Source organism: Perca flavescens, chromosome 5 (assembly GCF_004354835.1).
Source record: "Perca flavescens isolate YP-PL-M2 chromosome 5, PFLA_1.0, whole genome shotgun sequence".
Classification (NCBI taxonomy): domain Eukaryota; kingdom Metazoa; phylum Chordata; class Actinopteri; order Perciformes; family Percidae; genus Perca; species Perca flavescens.
Genome location: NC_041335.1, coordinates 9,359,429 through 9,380,401, shown reverse-complemented (window position 1 = coordinate 9,380,401; position 20,973 = coordinate 9,359,429). Strand labels below are relative to the sequence as shown.

Below are 20,973 nucleotides of genomic sequence, written 5' to 3'. Positions count from 1 at the left end.
ATGTTTTGGTCAATTTCTTTCAGCGCTTTTGGGACATTTTTTCACAATCTCCTTTGCGTTTGTGTTTTTTCGGCGGCTGTCTTTTTTTCTTGAAATCCTAAAGAGCTCCAGAGTGCCAGGTCTCTTGCCATGGTCCTTAAGAGCCATAACTCCTTCCATTCAAAGCTAAGACAAAAAAGCTGCGTAGCAGTGCAGCCGGACGCTCAGCTCGTTACTATGGAGACCTCCAACAATGCCACCCTCAGCCAATCCCTGCTGCTGGTGCGCCACCGTTTAAACGAGCTTCAGACGCTTCACACAAATGAAGGTCGCGGGAAAAATAGGTCAACAGGGCTTCATTAGGTGGTAGGGTTGACCAAGAACGACCCCCACATACACACACGCACACCCCCCAGGACCAGCTGGAAGCTCATGAGGAAACTACTTAGATATTGTTAAATGAGTTGATTATCTGTTGTGAATCAGGGAGTTGTAACGTAGAGGACTGTCTCGAGAATTAACCCACACATACACACACAGATACCTTTAGAAATCACTACATAAATAAATGTTTCATTTAGTATACAAAACAAATGATAAAAAATGTTGAAATGAAAACAAAAGATGCTAAAAAGATGGATTTCTCTCTTTGCAATTAACAGTAACATTTGATGCTGGTATTTAATAAATAAGGAAACTTTAGCTTATAGCTACATCAATTCCCAATGATTTCCTGGTAAGTTTCCTGGAAATAAAGTTGTTATTTGGCATTAATTACAGGTACGAATACGTTTTTTCTTTTTTTTTTCATTTATGATTGGGCACCTTATTTATTTTCATGTATTCATCACCATATGTGTACTAACTGTATGGTTGACAGATTTCCATGTGTGTATGTTCAGCTGATCTGCTGTGCACTGACTAAAAGACCCACCAGCTAATGCTGGTAAATATTTAGAAAATATTATTTGAAAGTGTACTTACTGATTGAACAATATTCACTTAGTGTTGAAATGATAAAAGTACAGACCCATAAAATAAAGGGTTACCAAACTATCATACTTCTACGGGATGGTCCTGTAGTTTCTCTAAACACACATAGCAATACATGGCCATGCATGTGCACGTACTGAAAACAAACAGGTTTGTACACATGCTGTACACCTCACACACAGGCAACGGATAAATCTATAATTCTGGATGGAATTGTTTGTTTTTTTTCCCCCTAAAAACTTAAAAACTGCGTAAAGTGTTCCGCCCTGATGTATGGAATGAATGCATATATTAAGGTGATGTGTTTACATTCCTGCAGCTGTGGTAAACTGCACATGTTGAAGCCTTACCCAGTTTGAACATCATCGCGGTAATCAGTACCGTCCTCTGATATCGGGACCAAACTCTTCCAAACTCCATGGTAAAACAGGCTGCTGAGGGTTTCCAGTCAGTGCAGAACGATGCTGTCAGTCCACAGGTTCTCCATCCAGCACACGGCAGTGCTCCATCCAGGCTGCTCCAAGTTAGCTGCTGAGAGTGAGCTCCAACACATGCATGCCCGACCACTGGGACTCTGGGTCTGAGTGTGCGTGTGTGTGTGTGTGTGTGTGTGTGTGTGTGTGTGTGTGAACGTGGGTTTTGGAGTGTTTGTGTGTGTGTGTGTGTGTGTGTGTGTGTGCGTCTCTCTGGAGACCAGGCTGGGCTGGAGTAAAGCAGAGTAATCACCCCAGCAGAGGGTGAGGGGAGGAAAACATGAGCTGGACTGCTGGATTGGTCTCTCTCTGTCTCTCTCTCTAAACCAGTTAAGAACTTGACTCGCTGTTCACTGTCATTATTTCCATGTTTGCGGTTATGTTTTTTACATTTACATGTTGTTTTAAGGAGTTTCTTCATTACGCATCGAACATGCACTCCAATCAATCACAGTGATGCTGGGATTCAACATCCCACACATGGACATGTTTATGGCTGCAGTTCACTCCAACTAACAACTTTTCATAGTCGCTTAAGCGGCTGACTATTTTCCCCGATCAATGGGTTAATTGCTTGGCCTGTAAAATGTCAGAACATATTAAAACGTTTGTATATTACTATGGTTTGCCTGGAATAATTTATAAGGGATATGTAATTATGTTCACTGGCAATGTTGTTTTTTTTCAGTTGAGGAAGTGTTAAGTTCTTGATATTGAGAAAGTAAACACATAATTTCTCATGTCAACTGTTGACTTTTTCAGTGTTTAACCAAGACAACTTTCTAAAAAAGTATTTGCACAAGTGCAGGTTGTGGATCAATGGATTGTTGCTCCCCAGTCCCCTCAACTTCCACCCCACCTTTGGGAGCAGGGGTATAGAGGGAGCTTATATCTATCTGCTTGGCGGAGCCCTCTTTAGTATAACGAATGTCTCTTACTCACCCCCCACTCACACTCACACTCCCACATACACTCCCACCCCCAACCCCATCCCCAGGCGCTGATCCCAGCGTCAGGATTAAACCTGCTGCGTTCACAACAACCAAAAAAGTTTAATTAAACACTCGCACGGCGAGGGGGTGGGGGTGGGGGAGGGGCAGGGGGTGCGGGTGGCCTTCAACAAGCAACATGCAAATGTGTAAAGTAGTGAGTCACAGCAGCTCCACAGCTTCACATTCCTCAGTGACTGGCTGCCGCTTTCATTAAAGCAGAAACACAATAGAGAAATAGACTGGCAGGCTGACATGGAGTCTCAGCCAGGCTGAGGATGCTGACAGTCTCTCTGTCTGTCTGTAGGTCTGTCTTTCTGTCAAGGAAAAGTGAGGTACACGTTTCTTAATTTTTACTGTGATGTGATATTTTCCCTGAATTTTAAAGTCTAATTACTTTGTTTGATGATCCCACTATACATCATATTTACATGATACAACATAGAGAACATCTCCATTGTAAACAGTGGACTAGTGGCCAGGTTCCAGACCTCTTAATTTACACCCACATCTCCGATTGTTTTGGGGACACTCTCGGGGGATGAATCACTACGTTTGCATGCAGCCGATAACCCGTTCAAAACCGGAATATTAGCAATAACCCGCACGTCCATGTAAACACCGGCAAAAACCCGAATATGCTCATATTCCGGTTTTTAAAAACCCGAATATGCTACCTGGGTTACCCCTTTTCTAACCCGAAATTTTGGTCATGTAAACGCGTATCGGCATATCCCCATCAAAAGGAACATTGATTTGTGTTCTGCGCATGTTCTATTTGCAAGGAATCTTGGTCTTTTGAGTAGAGGAACTTCTTGTATGCGCCAGAAAACATAGTTATAATAATAATTATATACTATAATAATATAGTTATATATATATGTCAATATATATATATATATATATATATATATATATATACCGGAAGTAAACAAGAAGTAGAGGTAAACATGGCACAGCACCACACTTTTGGAGCGAGGAGGAAACCAATTTCTTTATTAGTGTGGTGAAAACCATGAATATAATGTATTTTGTTGACGGCAGAAAATACCGAGATAGTGAGATTCATGTCCGTACGTCCAGACGCTAACCGTGCGTCGCCATTTACATCGGGATATTGCCAATTGATTACAAATTCCATGTATACAGGAGTAACTCTCTCTGCTCACGCATGTAAACGGGTTATTCTGAATGTTTCAGAAACCCGAATAGTGACCTTAACCCGACCATAACCCGAAAATTGACAGCTTGTAAATGTAGTCAATGATGGGAGTAGCCGAGCTAACCCTGATTTTCCACTGGGCGTATCTGTGCTGTGTTCTGGCTGCGCCACAGTTTGGCTCCGTGCTCGGACACGCGCAGTACCACACCGGGAGCATCTCAGAAGCGGAGCGTCTTGCCTGCCCCGACTCGCAGATTTTGTTGTCAGACTTGATTAAAGTAGCGTAGTAGTAATGCAGTTTTGGTGTAGTGTTAGCGCCTTCTCCGAGATATTAGGGTTCCCACACCTGCCAGATCCCACTTTCACTCCTGTGCACAATGTAATTTTCCTCTGGAGTTTATCGGTCTTGCTAATGCTAGCACAACCAGCAACTGTGTGAGAGGCACTGTGTGAGAACTGAGGCTAGAGTTAACCAGTGTTCTGAGAATTAGGCTTAACCAAACCTTTGCCTTTTATTTACATTGTTTGCCAACAAGAGTCTATGTAATTATGTGGACAGATTTGCAGCGAGTGTTTCATCTTTAAAGAATTTGAGGGGAAATTCTGTGCTACGACAGTTTCTTCTTACAGTGCAAGTAGACAATCTAGCAAGGCAACTGAAAATCGAGGGGCCTTCCCAATTTGTTCAGCAACTGAAATAAGTCTGGTGTCATGGCCCCAATTGGAAAAACAATTGAACAATCACAAGGTAATATAGCTAATGGTCTTGAATATGGAGGTTATATTCATAGCTAGCAGCTACATCCAGAATAAATGGCATGGATGACACAGCTGTACAGGTTGTTTCTGTTAGTCAACATACAGAAAAATCAACCCTTTAAGTGGAAAATGTATAGTATTAACATGAAAAATATTGAGTTAACTGTTCCTATAGGTACTTATTGGTTATGACCAAACAAAGCAAAATAACCCATACGATCTAAATATTAAACTGAATGAGCAACAAAATGGCAATTTAGTCTCTCTATAAACTCATTTATACCCTCCTTGCCAGGGCTGTAGTACTTGAGTCTGTTGTCTCAGACTCGTCTTGGACTCGGTATTTGGACTCTGTCTTATCTTGGACTCGCCAAATATTCTAGTTAGTCTCGAACAAGGTACAGCACAATATGATTTTGTTCTAAAGTAACTTCCTCCTTCAAAACAAAACCATTGATGAAGCACACTCGTTCAGAAAACAGGTATTAGTTTAATTCAAAATCTATCTAGAACAGGCATTGAGATTGGTCGCCTGATACGATCATATACCTCAACCATCAGGAATCAATAACTATCATTTTAGCCACACTGTCAGCGATCACTTTGTACTGTGAATTCTTCAGGACAATTCAAGAATGGGAACATTTCCATTTTATATTTTAAGTAAATAATATGGCCTAATTTGATCCTATAGTGTATTACTCTGCATTGGTTTCTTGATTATTACAAATATTAAAGCAAAGTTATCATCTTAAAGTAGACAATATACTGTCCCTCTCATCACACAAATCATGAACAGGTAAGTGAGTGGTCTTGAAGAGGATTTTTTTTTTCTGTCTCAGTCTCTCATTTGGACTTGGTCTTGACTTGGACTCAAATTTTTCTGGACTCGGTCTTGACTTGGACTCGGTCTTGACATGGTCTCGACTAGTCTTGGTCTTGGACGTTCTTGGACTCGACAAAGGTGGACTTGACTACAGCCCTGCTCCTTGCCACGGTCCTTGCCCAACAGACCAACATTATTGCACAGTTAATGGAGGTGAAAACTAGCCAAGCTTTCTGTGTGGGCAGAGGTGATTTATTGGGGGGAACCACACACAGACAACACAGCACTGTACAGAAACACTGGTATTTACCTAGAAAGAAAGAAAGAAAATAACTCGGCAATGAATAGGCTAGTCCCTGCCACATATTTAAGCATTTGAAATCACATGTAGCCTAGCACTTAAATATCTGTCACGAGTGGATAATACTTTAAGTTTCCATGTAACACTATTGATGCTACTAATACCGTTAAAGCTAAATTACAGTTATTTCAGTCAGGAAAATGATATGGTATATTAGGGTTCCCTAAGTGGAGAACAGTTTAGTGAATCATTGATTAAAATGGTTTCCAGTGATTTAAAAATGCTTTACTAACCTCTTTATTAACAAAACATAAGCACCACTGGCATAACAGATTAAACAAAAAGTAGAGAAATGAAATACAAGAATAATATTTAATATACATATCACAATAGACCTATGACCAAAATGCCATGAATTCACATGTAAAATTTAGCAATACAATTTCCAGTGTTTAGATACTCTGACCTTATATACTGGTTTCACTGTTTAAGAACTTTTTATAATTGAAATAATTTAGTAAAAAGGGGAATCAAAATAATATATATGAATCATTTTTAATTGAAAATGGACATCTGCAGACTTTAATTAGAAGCATATTTGTGATATGTCAAAGACTAGTCTATATCAACGATGTTTCACTTCCAGGATTGTTCAGTTGCCGCCGGATGTCCCTCATTTCGGCCGGATGTCCGTCACCTTCCTCTTTCTTTGTGTTGGCGTTCTAAACTCCGGTGGATTTATGAGGCCTATGGTTAACTGCTCCTCAGATCTCTGCAGGCTAAATCCAGACAGCTAGCTAGACTATCTGTCCAATCTGAGTTTTCTGTTGCACGACTAAAACGGTCAGTTTTCGTTCCTACCCTCACCTTTGGTCATGAAGGCTGGGTCATGACCGAAAGAACGAGATCCAGGGTACAAGCGGCTGAAATGGGTTTCCTCAGGAGGGTGGCTGGCGTCTCCCTTAGAGATAGGGTGAGAAGCTCAGTCATCCGTGAGGAGCTCGGAGTAGAGCCGCTGCTCCTTCGCGTCGAAAGGAGCCAGTTGAGGTGGTTCGGGTAAGGATGCCCCCTGGGCGCCTCCCTAGGGAGGTGTTCCAGGCCCGTCCAGCTGGGAGGAGGCCTCGGGGAAGACCCAGGACTAGGTGGAGGAATTATATCTCCACCCTGGCCTGGGAACGCCTCGGGATCCCCCAGTCGGAGCTGGTTAATGTTGCTCGGGAAAGGGAAGTTTGGGGTCCCCTGCTCGAGCTGCTCCCCCCGCGACCCGACACCGGATAAGCGGACGAAGATGGATGGATGGATGGATGGATGGATGGATGGATGGACGACTAAAACAACCTTGGAACGTACACATGTTCCACCAAAACAAGTTCCTTCCCGAGGCTATTTTGCAGAGGCCATGATGATTGTGATTGGTTTAATGAAATGCCAATAAACCAGAGCACGTTATTGTCCCATCCCGGAATGCTGTGTGGACTAGCCAGACCCTGCTCTGCAGCACGGTTATATATAATTCATTCAAAATGATGAGACACTATGATTAATTATATTAATATTATATTTCATAATTACAATGTTTATTATAATTGTAAGATATGAATGACAATTATAAGATAAAACATCAAAATGTTGTTCAATGAGAACATCCTTTTGAGACTCTCTCTCTCTTTCATAGTTATGAGAAATGAGTATTCTGTATTTAACGTAAAATTCCTCAAAATCTTTGCAAAACTTCACTGAAAATTCTAAATTATGGTATCCAATGGGTCAATCTGGCATGGTTTCTCTTTCTGATGTCAATGACTCCAATACTGAGTCATATTAGTTGTTTATTGTGTGTGATGAAAGTTATAAAATCTTCCAGGGTGACTTCACTTCTTATTGAAATTCATTTTATTTGCAATACTTTTGTGGAACCAAATGTACCAGCACACTGATTTATTGTGTCTAGACTAGATTATGATTAGGAATAGTTTATTTCGAACAATATACTAAAGAATAAATAAAAAATACAAGACACAAAAGTATTTCACTATGAAAATAAAAAAGCAAGAATAGTCAAATAAATAAACACTCTTGTCTACAAGTGATACTGTATTAAAGTATCACCTGTAATTATCTAAACTAGTACAGTGCCCATTGAAAATGTGCCCGTTTGGAACGGGCTGATTGCTTCTCCTGTGGTATTGCTGCTTGTAATTCTTCAAAACCAAATTTTACCCCAAAATTACTTACAGAAGGACCCCAAACCACTTAATATGCAACTCCACTGTATAGCCTAGTACTGTGTGTGTGTGTGCGCACACAGAGAGAGAGAGAGAGAGACGTCTTGTGTCGTATGATTATTAACGAATATAACACTTCAACAGAGGTGTTCATTTCCATACAGGTTAAGTGGCTTGATGGTTAACAGTGAAGTATTTGGCGACGGTAATGTTATTAGTGTTGTAAGTTAGCAGTAGACTCAATTAACCCGACCCAGGTTGGGTCTCATGAAAAGTGGTGTGTCTGCCCGGTTCAACTCTGAGATGTTCTCCCATTGCACAGCGCTGTGAAGGAATAATCTCTAAGATTACATCATGTTATGCCTCTGTTTAGAAGTGGTGAATGTAAGCTATAGCTCACAGCAACATAATAGTATATAGTGACTGTATCCAGCAATCATCTAGCTACCGTTGGAAGCAGGAAACGAGTCAAAGGTAACAGTCAGTGTTTGCATCTTACCCATGGGGCCATACAGAGCACTGGTCTGTAGATAAACAAACATGCTTACAATACACAATACAGTCACAGCAATTATAGACTTCACACCAGGAAAATTACAGCTACTAACAGGATGCCAACACTCCCTCCTCCTTTACACCTGCACTGTATGGTAATACAGAGAAACACCGAGAGTTTTTAGTTCAGAGATTAACAACATCACAAACATCTAAAACTTTTCTTTTGGGGTGTTGTCCATGATTTCATCTTAAATTTTGCCCCTCTCACTCTGTGTTTAGGCTTCATTCATTCATTAAAGTTAATTGGAACATTTGGGTCACCTAGAAATGCCTTATTCCGCATTCTGCCAACCAAGATAGCTATCTATCGTTAGCTGGTAACTAAAGGAAAGTTTCCAGATTTTCTTTTCTACTGTACATGTACAAGTAGATAAATAGTGAGATATTCACCTGCAGGTAAATCTCCACTGGATGACTGGCTTCAGAAGATTGGCATCTTTCCCTCTTTAGCGTCTAGCTTAGCGCAGCGCTTTTGCAACCATAAACAACACTGGCTTGGTTGCATCATCTTCCCAAACGCAAGATGGTGAGTTTTGCTAAACTTGAGGCTTCAAAACGGCAGTCCACAAACCAATGGGTGACGACATGGATGCTACGGACATTATTTTTACATTCTATGGGTAGTTCTCAAGCCATGGGTGGAGATACTCAGATTAGGGGGGCAGTATGTCCAAATAAGCCTGCATAGGGAGCCAAATCTGAATGTCTTGTTAAATCCCATGTTTTCTGATCTAGGCAGACCACAAAAAAGGGGTTGGACTGGATTGTGTTATTTCACAGTTTGTGGGTTAGTAGACACACCAGTTACTCAAATGTATGCGCACAAGCACTCGGGCAACAAACCATCACAAAACACCTGAGGGAGGTCAGGAGTGAGTGGTATTGTAGCTTGGGTCAACAAAGTGGGGGGACTGACACAGTAAACCACTTTCTTGACTCAATCCCACATACACCGTCCTTAAATGTGGATGAATCTGCTTGACTAAAATAGTCCCCAACACTATTTCCTTCTGTTTGTGTAGCGTTTGATGAAAAAAACAAAGTGACCAGCTGTTTTAGGAAATTAGTGAGCCTTTTTCAAGATTTACTATACATTTTCAGTAAAAAAAAAACAGGGCTACAGACAGGGTAGCAAAGTCAGAAAGTAGTGAGAGAATGACTGTTGAAATAAGAAAAAACATAGAATACCAGCCTCATCTTTTAATTTTCTTTTTTTTTTTTTTATCTACAACCTCAAATAGGGCATAGTGCTTGAATGTGTGTTTTTTGTAAGACATATACAATTATAATTCAACACAATTAAGTCCAAATAAAGAACGGACCATGTGTGTGTTTTGAATTACTATGAACATTTTCACAATCTGTTAAAGTGCGTATAATCTCTGGGATAAACAATGCACATGCTCTTGTGTCTTTATCTCTGTCTGTTCAAGTTTCCACTGGTACAAAGCAGATAAAGAGGAAACACTGTTGGTGGTATTTTACAAGCAGTGGGAAGAGCAGCAGCTGTCTGCTAATGGGAAGCCAATGCTAATTCTTCTTGAATGGTTATAGAGGTTTATTACAGTCAATCATTGCCCACTGCTCATTAAATTTAGTAACCACAACGGTATGCTAAAGTCCAAATAACAATCTAACAAACTTTTTAAAGGGTAATTTAGTTTGTTTTTTTTTAAACCTGGACCCTATTTTCAAGTGACTGATAGGAACAACAATCTTTGAAATTGGTCCAGTATTAAGCATGAACACTGTAGTGGCTGCCACAAACCAGGCTGCAATGTAACCATATGGGGCAAATGTGCATCGTAAATTTGGTCCACTAAAAGTGCCATTTTGCCACTGACAGGCTCAGATTAATATTCTAAGTGTCTGATAACATTATAGAAAGAATCCGTACAGAGATAGACCAGAAACAGCTCTGAGGTCAGTAGCACTAAACCCACCAGACTCCATTTAAAAAAAACAATACTTTTAGCGTGTACAGCACCAAAATACTTTCACATGTACATCGGTAAACTATATGTTTATTTCAACCAAACCTAGAGTTGCGATAGTTGGAAATGTGGGAAGACGACCCAAAACGGATTTTCATAGTTTTATTTAGTTTATTTTACGACGCTAAAATTACTGTTTATTTACATGGAGTCTGGTGGGTTGAGCGAACGCAATTTCACGGATGTTTTTATGTTTAAAAAAAGGATCTTACTCTTTAACAGAAAGGTCGACCTCCTTAGAAATCCTTTCCATAACGTCAGACACTTAGAATATTAATCTGAGCCTGTCAATGGCAAAACAAGCACTGTTGTGAAGGTAAATACAAGCTGGACATTGCCCTACATTGTAGCTGGTTTCACTGACTGCTGACAGCAGTGATCTTGCTTAATACCATACCAATGTCAAAGATTGTTGTTAAAACATAGGGAAATAGGGTCAAGGTTGAAAAAAATAGGAAGTTACCTTTTAAGCAATGTCAGACATACTACAATAGGATTAAATCACCTGGAATGAAAGGTTAATAGTTCAAAAGGTAGTTGTTTCTAAAGAGAATGTGTAACAGTGTGATGCCTCTCATTCTGTGTTGTCTTTAGGAAAAATCCCAGCTAACATTTCCCAACTTCCCTTGAGAGTGGAGGGACAAGGCTGTTTATAATTCACGGGCTTCCTTATAAAGTTCTAGACAAAAATTTGCTGTGGGTACTCTATCTCATCCTCCCCCCTCTCTCTCTCACTCTCCCTCTCTTTCCCCTGCACGCACGCACGCATGCACGCACACACGCGCACACACACACACACACACATTTCCCTCCCTTGCACATCTTAAAATCCATTCCTGTCTGACCCCTCCACAACAATGGCATCTCAAAAGAGCTCCAATTGCCTTGTGACCCTTAACTTCACCCCCTCACTCCCTCTTCTAAACTCTGCCAACAAAGAATGCTGCTAGAGCTCAGATGGGGAGGCATTCAAATTCCATTTAACAACCAATCCACCATTACTCACATCCATGTTCACATGTCCACAATAGCTCAGCTCTGTATTAAACAAAATGTGACTTTATTTTGATGTTTTTAAAAAGGTTGCCTGGTAGAATGTCAAAGCCCAAAAATAAACTGAGTGGGAAAAGTGAAACACCAGAGATGTTCTAGTAAATACAAGCATGATAAATCCCAGTGCCCTCCTTTCATGAACGTGTTTTTATTTTTTCAATGAAAAGGTAGTTTATAATTTTTATTATTTGTTGTTTTATTTGAAATAATGCTATCACTATGAATGCTGAAGAAATACTTTGCATGCATAATGATACCCACTGTGGTTAAACAGACAATGAAAGAAGCGCCACCTACTCAAACTTGAAGAACAACAACCAGCACATTGCATTTACCGGCTACTAACGCTTGTGATTCCACCAGCCGAGACGCAGTGCGTCCCATGAGGGGCTCACTGTGCTTCACTAAAAGTACGCTCCAGGTCCATTTTTGATGTAGCTGCGGGGTGTTCGACAGGCCAGACAGGAAGTGGAACGGCTAAAGCATCCGGTCAATTTTCAAAACAAACAACCTGAACCCGCCCTGTAATTTCGCAGATTTGGACATTGCTAACGTTAAGTTGCTGGCTGGCTGTTTGAATGTTGAATGTCCCCTGTGTCCCCACCATAAATCCACACAGCCCGTCTTCAGAAACTGTGCCTTTACGAGTCAACACTAGTGATGTGCGATACCACTTAAAGTGATGGTTCGGAGTAATTTCACCCTAGGGTCCTTTGCACCATGACGTCGAGCCAAACACTCCCCCAGAAGCTTTTTTTCACCTGGGTCGAACATTGGGAGAGTTAGGGTAGAGTAGCGTTATCAGCTGAATAGCTTAGCGCAGGGGCTAATGGATTCGAAGTGTCTCTTAACATTACCCCACTAATAATGCCCGAAGTGATACCAAACTTCTACACTAGTACAAATAGGTTATACACTCATAAAACGATGGATTGTAAAGTTTGTAAGTACACCAGAAGTTTATAACACTTGCCAGCTGGCCTCTGCGCTCTGCTGTTGCTGCTGCTGCTGCTGTTACTACCGGGCAGTAAGAGTGCTTAGGGCCGTCTACAAATTACTACACCGAAAAGAGATGCAACAAAAATATTTATTAATTTAATGATTAAATAAGGTAAATTCTCCAAACTTACCTCAATTATAACTTGTCTCCTGCTAGTTATTCTACAGCACTTACTTTAAAAAATAAGTTAAATAAAGAAATATTTTTGTTGCATCTCTTTTCAGTGTAGTAATTTGTAGACGGCCCTAAGCACTCGTCTTACTGCCGGCAGCAGCAGCAGCAACAGAAGAGAGCAGAAGCCAGCAGGCAAGTGTTATAAACTTCTGGTGTACTTACAAATTTTCCAATCCATCGTTTTATCAGTGTATAACCTATTTGTACTACTGTAGACGTTTGGTATCATTTCGGGCATTATTAGTGGGGTAATGTTAAGAGACACTTCGGATCCATTAGCCCCTGCACTAAGCTATTCAGCGGCTAACGCTGCTTTACGCTAACTCTCCCAATGTTTGACCCAGGTGAAAAAAGCTTCTGGGGGGGTGTTTGGCTTGAGGTTCATGGTGCAAAGGATCCTAGGGTGAAATTACTCCGAACCATCACTTTAATTCCTATTTGATCCGATACCAAGTAATACCCAGGCTGGTATTGCCGATACCGATACCAATACCAATACCAATACTTTTTACGTATTTTATTTGTAGTGTGATGTGACAACTAGTTTAAAGTAAAGTAAAAAAGTAGGCTATAGGCTTACCAATTCCAAATTATAGCTGCATAATGACAAGACAATAAACTACTCTCATATTATTTAATTATAAAGAAAATCTCAGAACAAACTGCTTTCTGTTAGCTTGTTGTAAGAATGCTGGGATTCCGGGGAACTATTGAACATTAAAAAACTAAAGCCTTAACAGACGTGAATAACTTTACCGCAGTCAGTGATAACGCGACTATCACGCTATCTCCCTGTACCTGGATAACTTCTGCCGCTGCTGCCAAATGACTCACTGATTGAAGTCTGTCTTGCCCTAGCACCTTGCGTCTTCTCGCCCTGGACCTCCTCCTCAGACTGACGCTATATTATATCATCATATTCACTGTTATGACTCACATGTTTAGCGAGGTTTGTAGTGTTACCACTGTATTCCACTGTCTTTCCACACACTCCTGTGCAGACTGCAGTCTTCTTCGTAGCAGGAAGTTAAAGAAGGGCTGCTGCTGCAGCGGCCCGGCTCCGTCACAGAGCCCCAGTTCACACACAACTGACCAGCGGAAGGAGAAGTAGTTCCTTCCCCTAACCGGATATAATTAGACTTTTCTGGTGACAACAAGTTACTTATGATAACATAAAAACTCACTCCAAATTACTGAGTTTAAATATCGATCTTTTTATATGAAAATCGATACGAGAGCAGGAGATGTTGGGTTCGTAAATATCGATACTTTAGTATCGATCCGCACATCACTAGTCAACACTGTACAGTTGTGATGTCACCACTAGTACTTTATAGAGGTAGAAAGTGGCTACAGTGCCGTTACAGTCATTCCCCAGCTGCAATGACGGTGAAGAGACTTGGAGAGCGCTGATGTGGAAGAGCCAGAAACGCTGACCAATCAGAGCAGACTGGGCTTTTTCGGAAGAGGGGCTTAAAGAGGCAGGTGCTAAAACAGAGTGTTTCAGACAGACGGTGTAAACATGTTCTAGTGGAAACCCAAAATACAAGTACACTATGAACCTGAAAATGAGCATAATATGGGACCTTTAAGTATATTAATATATTATATTAATTCTTTTCTTCAAATACAAAGGTGAGTGAACTGAATAAATGGGGTTCATTTTTGACTTTTTTCCTTCCAAATGTACACACATGTAGTCCACAGCTGTGACTGCAAGAAGCCGTGACTTCACCAAAGGCCTCCCTTTGCAAGTACAGGTTAAAAATGAAAATGAGTTTCACTAAAGCAGTGTGACAGCTGAAGCCATAATAAGAGACTGTGATAACTCCAGCACAGCACTCCTCCACTAGGAATTAGCGTGGATTGTGGGAGTCCCAGTAAGAGGATTCTGGCCTGTTCAAGCATCTTAAAGCGCAACGGAACAGATACATGACCAAATCCCTGAGGTTTCTCGTTGAGGGAGAAATGTAGTTGCTCGCCGAAACAAATCTCTGTTGTGACTTCACTAATTGCTCCGGCTGTCTCTAATACCTGATTAGCACGATAACGTGATTTACACGCCAACTGGGGCCATTCTCACTGCCTGTCTCCGTGAGGGTCTATGTTCTCTTCTGGCTCCTTAATAAGATGTCATCCATGCTCGACTGGAGTCTGCAACATACGGTGGCCTACTATCTACTTTGTTTTCAATAAACTAGGTGGATGTATAGCTAAATCTCCAAGTTCAACATGAGAATGTTTGCGGCTCAGAAAAAAACTGCTGACCTCTTCTCTAATGATATTTTCTCTGTATGGTATAAAGAGATTGTCAGGCCTCAATCTGTTGTCCTGTCCCCTGGCCTCCTGTCTGCAGTAATCTTGATGAGGGGCTAATAAGCCAGAAGTACAGCAGATCCCAGCTATGGCCCCCCAGTGGGTCCCTCGACCTTGGAAAACATCCGCTGTTAACCCTTCATCACCCAAACCTGGTCTGAAGTATGCAGACTCAAATGCTCAAGTAATGAAAGGGATCTAAGCAAAGCTAGGTAGGATCAAAGCAAACATCCTCCAGTAATATTTGGAAGGCAAATATAATAGTAAAACAATGCATTCCATTTGGCTTTTAAGTTGTGTCTGCCTGTCAGCTTAACTCTGACATTACTACACAGCAGGGGACTGAGGACAGACCAGACAGACATGTTTTTGTTGTTCAGGTGCAGCAGTTTTACTGTAACATAGGCTTGTGGCAGTTGTTGTAGGCTATTCCTGTCATAAGAAAATGCTATGTTTAACATGCAACAGAACATAAATGATAAAAGGAGCACTCAGATGATTTTACAGATACAGTAAAGATAAATTTACTTATCATAAAATAAGGTGAATGTCTTAAAAAATGTGGACCTTGACTTCCGGTTATGGCGGCGTGGTGAGCGCATGTTGCTCCTCGTGCACTGTTGCTAATCCTGGAATAGTCTCGCAGGTCTGGCTAGTCCACACAACATTTCGGGATGGAAGAAAAAACGTTTTATTGGCAATGCTTTAAACCAATCACAATCGTCTTGCTTAACGCCAGACGGACCCACGGTCCCCCGAGAGCAGGGGTCTTCAAAGTTTTTTAGGCCAAGGACCCCTAACCTGAAAGAGAGACTAGCAGGGACCCCCTACTACATATATTGTATACAAATAAGATGCATAATAAACTGAGCCTACATTAACATATCGGGGGGCCTAAAGCCTTTAAGCATACCTTTTTATGGTGCCCTACAATACTAAGCTATTAAAATAACATATACAGTATATCATCATGTTTTATTGTCAAACACATATTCATATATCATCATGTTTTATTGTCAAACACAGTGAATCCCTAAGCTTAACTGTATCTGTGGATGGCTGCAATAGTGGCTACCTTACCTATAGGACGTAAGCCTATCATCAATGTTGTTGTTTTTTACAAATAGGCCGATTTATCTTTGCTAATCATATGTTGGATTCATGTTATGTTAATGCATATTACTGTATTTAGACCTATTTTAATTTTTGAGGGGATTTTTTTTTTTCTTCAAAAAAGTATAAAACAACAGTTTGGCGGTTGACTCTGTTTTAGATGTTTCAGCACTCCTCCCAACAGGTACAGGCTACCAGTCACCAGCCCGCCTCTGTCAGCCTATCACAGAGCTCAGGGGAGGGAGGAGGGATCCTGGTGGAGCTGAAGGATCCAGCAGAGGCCTACTCCTGCTCCTTTCTCTGGCTAATCCACTGGAGGGCACTAATGATGCAGGAGAACACCAGGCTGTGACTCTCAGAGCTACTCACCAGATGGCAATGGTGGTGAATTATTGTTTCTGTTACACTCAGGCTCTGCTGGCTGCTCTGTTCTTCTCTGCAGCGAGCCAGCATGCACATACAAACTGATGCTGCGGTGAGCTGCAGAGAACTGCAGAAAGGCTTTCATTTTAGTGAGACTGTATACTTGTATATTTCAAATTAGGTTAAGAGAGAAATCACACACTTGTTAACATATGGACACATATCCTCATAGAGGATACACATGGACACATTTCCATGAGCTTTTAGTCAAGTGTTTTCTAAATTCCTGCAGTGATCTGCTTTAAATGTGATTTAACATAAGTGGTGTCATGTTAAGGTATTGTACAACATTTCAGATCATACGTTTTTCCCAATTGCAGCGTTCTGTTTCCTATTATCTGAAACTGCGTACAGCAAAGTTTTCTTATTTGAAGTTTGAGGCAAGTTAATTGTACTTTTTTTCTTACATGGTTCTGTGAAAAAGAATCTTCCCAGCCCTTGTCCCATGACTAATTAATGTTTCCATGATGAATATCCACATTTTTGCCTTAAGAGCCCATAGAAAATGTGGATTGTATTTGAATTTGTTGAAAATCAAAACAAGTGAAATTAATAATGAATGTGATGTGTTTTATTTAGCAAAATCACATTGTGTTGTTCTATCCCATCCAATATTTCCTTTATTTCTAAACAGATTTTCTATTCAGTATTCTGATAAAATCCCCTGGGGCCCCCCCCTGACTGATAATTGGTCCCCCCTGTGCCACCCCCAGTGTTTCCTTTAGGATTTTTTTTAGCAGTGGGGGCAGGTCTGTCCAAACAACAATGGGCCCCTCCCCACATCCACAGCTATTAATTCTAGCATATCTTTGGGCCCTCCTCACATGAGGGCCCTGGGTAGTCAGTCCCCTTTCCATCCCAGTCTGACACCCTTGACTTTATACTTCTATTTCACCACATCTCAAAAGAATATAGTACTTTATACTCATTTACATTTATCTGACAGCTATTGTAACTAATTACATTTCAGAGTGAAATCGTAAAACACTGACAAGAGCCTAATGAGTCTGTTGCATAATGAGTACTTTCACTTTTGATACTTTAATTACATTTTGCTGACATTTCCCTCCTAGGAACAGGACTTTTACTTGCAATGAAGTATTTTTACATTGCTGCTTTTACTTGAGTGAAGCCTCTAAATACTTCTAGTTAACAAAATCCATCCACCAACACCTCTTAAGTTAATTTGTTAGCATTTTATATACCCTTTGTTTAATCTGTAAAACAAAGTGAAAAATAAGATTACACATATATTACACGTCATAGGTTTTAAAGAGTAATTCTGGTATTTTTAGACAATATGTTCACATTTTACTATTATACGGTTAAAAATGGAATAGAAATGCAGAAGACTTTCAAACTGCATTTAGACAATCACGTATGAAGATTTTTGGTGTTGGGTTGGGGGGGAGGATTCCTAAATTTAAAAAAAATGAAGGGGCCTTATATTTGTCATATCTTACATTTATTATCAGAACAGCATGAAAACCAAGGCCCTCTTGTTGAAGAAAACGTAAAAAAAAAAAAATCTTTATTGATGCATATCATAAGGTAAAAAATATGCACCAATGTGACTAACCAACTTCTTCTTTCATTTCATTTCATTTCATTTATTAATTTATTAACAAAAAAAAAAAAAAAAAAAAAATATATATATATATACACACACATACAGTTTGTACCCATATATATAGATACACATACACATATGCTTACAAACCCATGCACACACACATGCACACAAACACCCACACATACACATAGATACACAACACACATACATATACACACACACACAGACACCCACACACACACAACAAAAAGTGTGTAGTAACACACAACGGGAAAAAAAAAAATACATACAGTGCTTACAACTAATATTAAAAATACTATTGCAATTTCCAAATTAAAAAAAAATATTGTCCGAAAAGGAGCAGGATGAAGCCGAAGCTTGTAATGTTTCCTACCCCTCATTCACCCCAATTCGTTTCTTCATTCATCATACATTCCCACAACAGGACAACCAATATACACAACAATACTTCTCCAATCCCTCAAGATTCAAATCCTTTGTTCATCTATCTACATCGTAGGTAAGTCAACAACATTTTCGCAATCCATCACCGTAACAATCCCACAACAAACCCCAACACACCTTCCCAGTCATCTCTCTGCCTCTTCATATCCTTTTAATGAAGTGGTTTTATATAATTTTTTAAACTTTATTATATTTGTACAATGTTTCAGCACCTGGTCTAATCCATTCCACAAACTCACCCCACCAATTGTGATGTACATACTCTTTAGAGTTGTTCTTATTTTAAGTTTTTTAAAGTTTATTTGTTCTCTCAAATTATATCCACCCTGTCTTTCCATAAACATGTTTTGTAAATTTCCTGGAAGTAAATTATTTCTTGCTTTGAACATGATTTGTGCCCTCTTAAATCTAACCAGATCAATGAATTTCAGAATATGTGACTTGAAGAATAAAGGACTTGTATGTTCCCAGTATCCAACATTATTTATGATTCTGATTACTCTCTTTTGTATTGTGCATAACGACTGTAGGTTGGTTTTGTATGTATTTCCCCAGATTTCCACACAGTAACTTAGATATGGTTGTATGAGGGTATAATACAGAGTATGTAATGATTTATTGTCTAGAATATGTCTTGATTTATTTATTATAGCTATGGTATTTGCTAGTTTAACTTTGACATGGTTTATATGAGGTTTCCAGCAGATTTTGTGGTCTAAAATCACACCAAAAAATGTATTTTCGTATACTCTTTCAATACTTATTTTATACATTTTTAATTCTACTTGAGGGTTAATTTTTTGTTTTCCAAATAACATTATCTTTGTTTTGCTTATATTTAATGATAGTTTATTTACATCAAACCACTGTTTTAATTTGGTAATTTCTGGTGCGATCATCTCCAAAAGCTGCTGTAAATTATCACCAGAACAGAAAATTTGTATCATCTGCAAATAAAATAAATTTTAATATATTTGAAACTCTACATATATCGTTAATGTAAATTATGAAGAGCTTTGGTCCTAAGACCGACCCCTGTGGTACCCCACATGTTATGTTCATTTATGTTGATTTATGTTCCCCAATTTCCACATATTGTTGCCTGTTTCTTAAGTAGCTCCTCACCCATTCCAATACAACCCCTCTGATACCATATTTCTCTAATTTATGTAATAAAATTTCATGATTTATGGTGTCAAATGCTTTCTTTAGATCTATAAATATTCCCACTACATATTTCTTTTTATCTAAGCAATTTGTAATTTCCTCAACTAATTCCATTAGTGCCAAAGTTGTTGATCTATCTGTCCGGAATCCGTATTGACGGTCAACTAAAAGCTTGGGTGTTTTGATAAAATTATCAAGTCTTTCTGTAAAAGGTTTTTCAAGGCTTTTGGAGAACTGGGGGAGTATAGAAACAGGCCTGTAATTTGTGAAAAGGTGTCTATCCCCAGCTTTATATACCGGTATTACTTTTGCTATTTTCAGATTGAAAAGACAAGTTACAAATATGAGTTAGTGGTTCAGCAATTTCTTCAACAACTTGTTTTATTATAATCATATCAATATTATTCCAATCCGTGGAACATTTGCTTTTACAATTTTTTACAATGTTTATTATTTCAGTTCTTTCCACTGCTCTAAGGAAAATAGAGGTCGGATTACAATTCCACAGATCAGCATTTACCCCATCTATTATATCTGGATTTTTTATTTTTCCTGCCAATTCTGGTCTCACATTTACAAAAAAATTGTTAAAACCACTAACCACATCTTCCATGTTATCTATTTTCTTGCCGTTTTCAATATAAAATTCTGGGTAACTTGCCTTCCCATTATTAGTTCCATTTCTAATGATACTATTTAAAATATTCCATAGACCTTTCATGTTATTTTTATTATCATCTAATATTTTATTATAATATTCTTTCTTACATATCCTTATAATATTAGTTAATTTATTTTTATATTTTTTATACTTATTTTCTGCATCTGGGGTACGATGTCTGTCACTGTATTGTTTTACAGGACAATGTTTGTCATACAATGTTATAAAAGCTTTATCAATGTCATTTTTTTCGTATAATATTTTCCAGTTTTGTTTCATTAACTCTTGCTTAAAAGCATTTATGTTTTCCGCAGTTCTTACTCTTTTGTATTTGAGATGCCTAATGTCCATGGGTTTCCTATAATTACAGTGATAGACAATGAAAACACGTAAATGATCACTTATGTCATTATATAATAGCCCGCTCTCTAGATTATTTTCCATACTGTTTGTAAATATATTATCTATTAATGTAGCACAATGAGATGTGATTCTACTGGGTCTAGTGTTTGTTGGATATAATCCCATACTATATATTGTATTTATGAAATATTCTGTCATTTTATGCTTTTTTTATTTAATAGATCAATGTTATAATCTCCACATAAGAACATGATCTTTTGCAATGTTTTTGTAAAATTATTTTCCATCCACTCTTTAAATATCTCAATATTTGATCCAGGAGTTCTGTATATACAGCTCACAAATATATTTTTTGTCCTTTCCATACAAATTTCTACTGTAATACATTCCAGGAAATCATCAACAG

The 20,973-nt window shown here is 39.1% G+C and overlaps 1 protein-coding gene across 1 annotated transcript in view; it reads right to left on the bottom strand.

The window, feature by feature from the left end:
• The window catches only part of LOC114555927 (protein crumbs homolog 1), a 45,252-nt gene extending 43,709 nt beyond the window's left edge, over window positions 1-1,543 (bottom strand). Inside the window, exon 1 of the mRNA XM_028578699.1 lies at window positions 1,323-1,543. Coding sequence (XP_028434500.1) covers window positions 1,323-1,392 — 70 coding nt within the window. The 5' untranslated portion in view covers window positions 1,393-1,543. The remainder of the gene's footprint in view (window positions 1-1,322) is intronic.
• Between the last annotated feature and the right edge of the window lie 19,430 nt (window positions 1,544-20,973).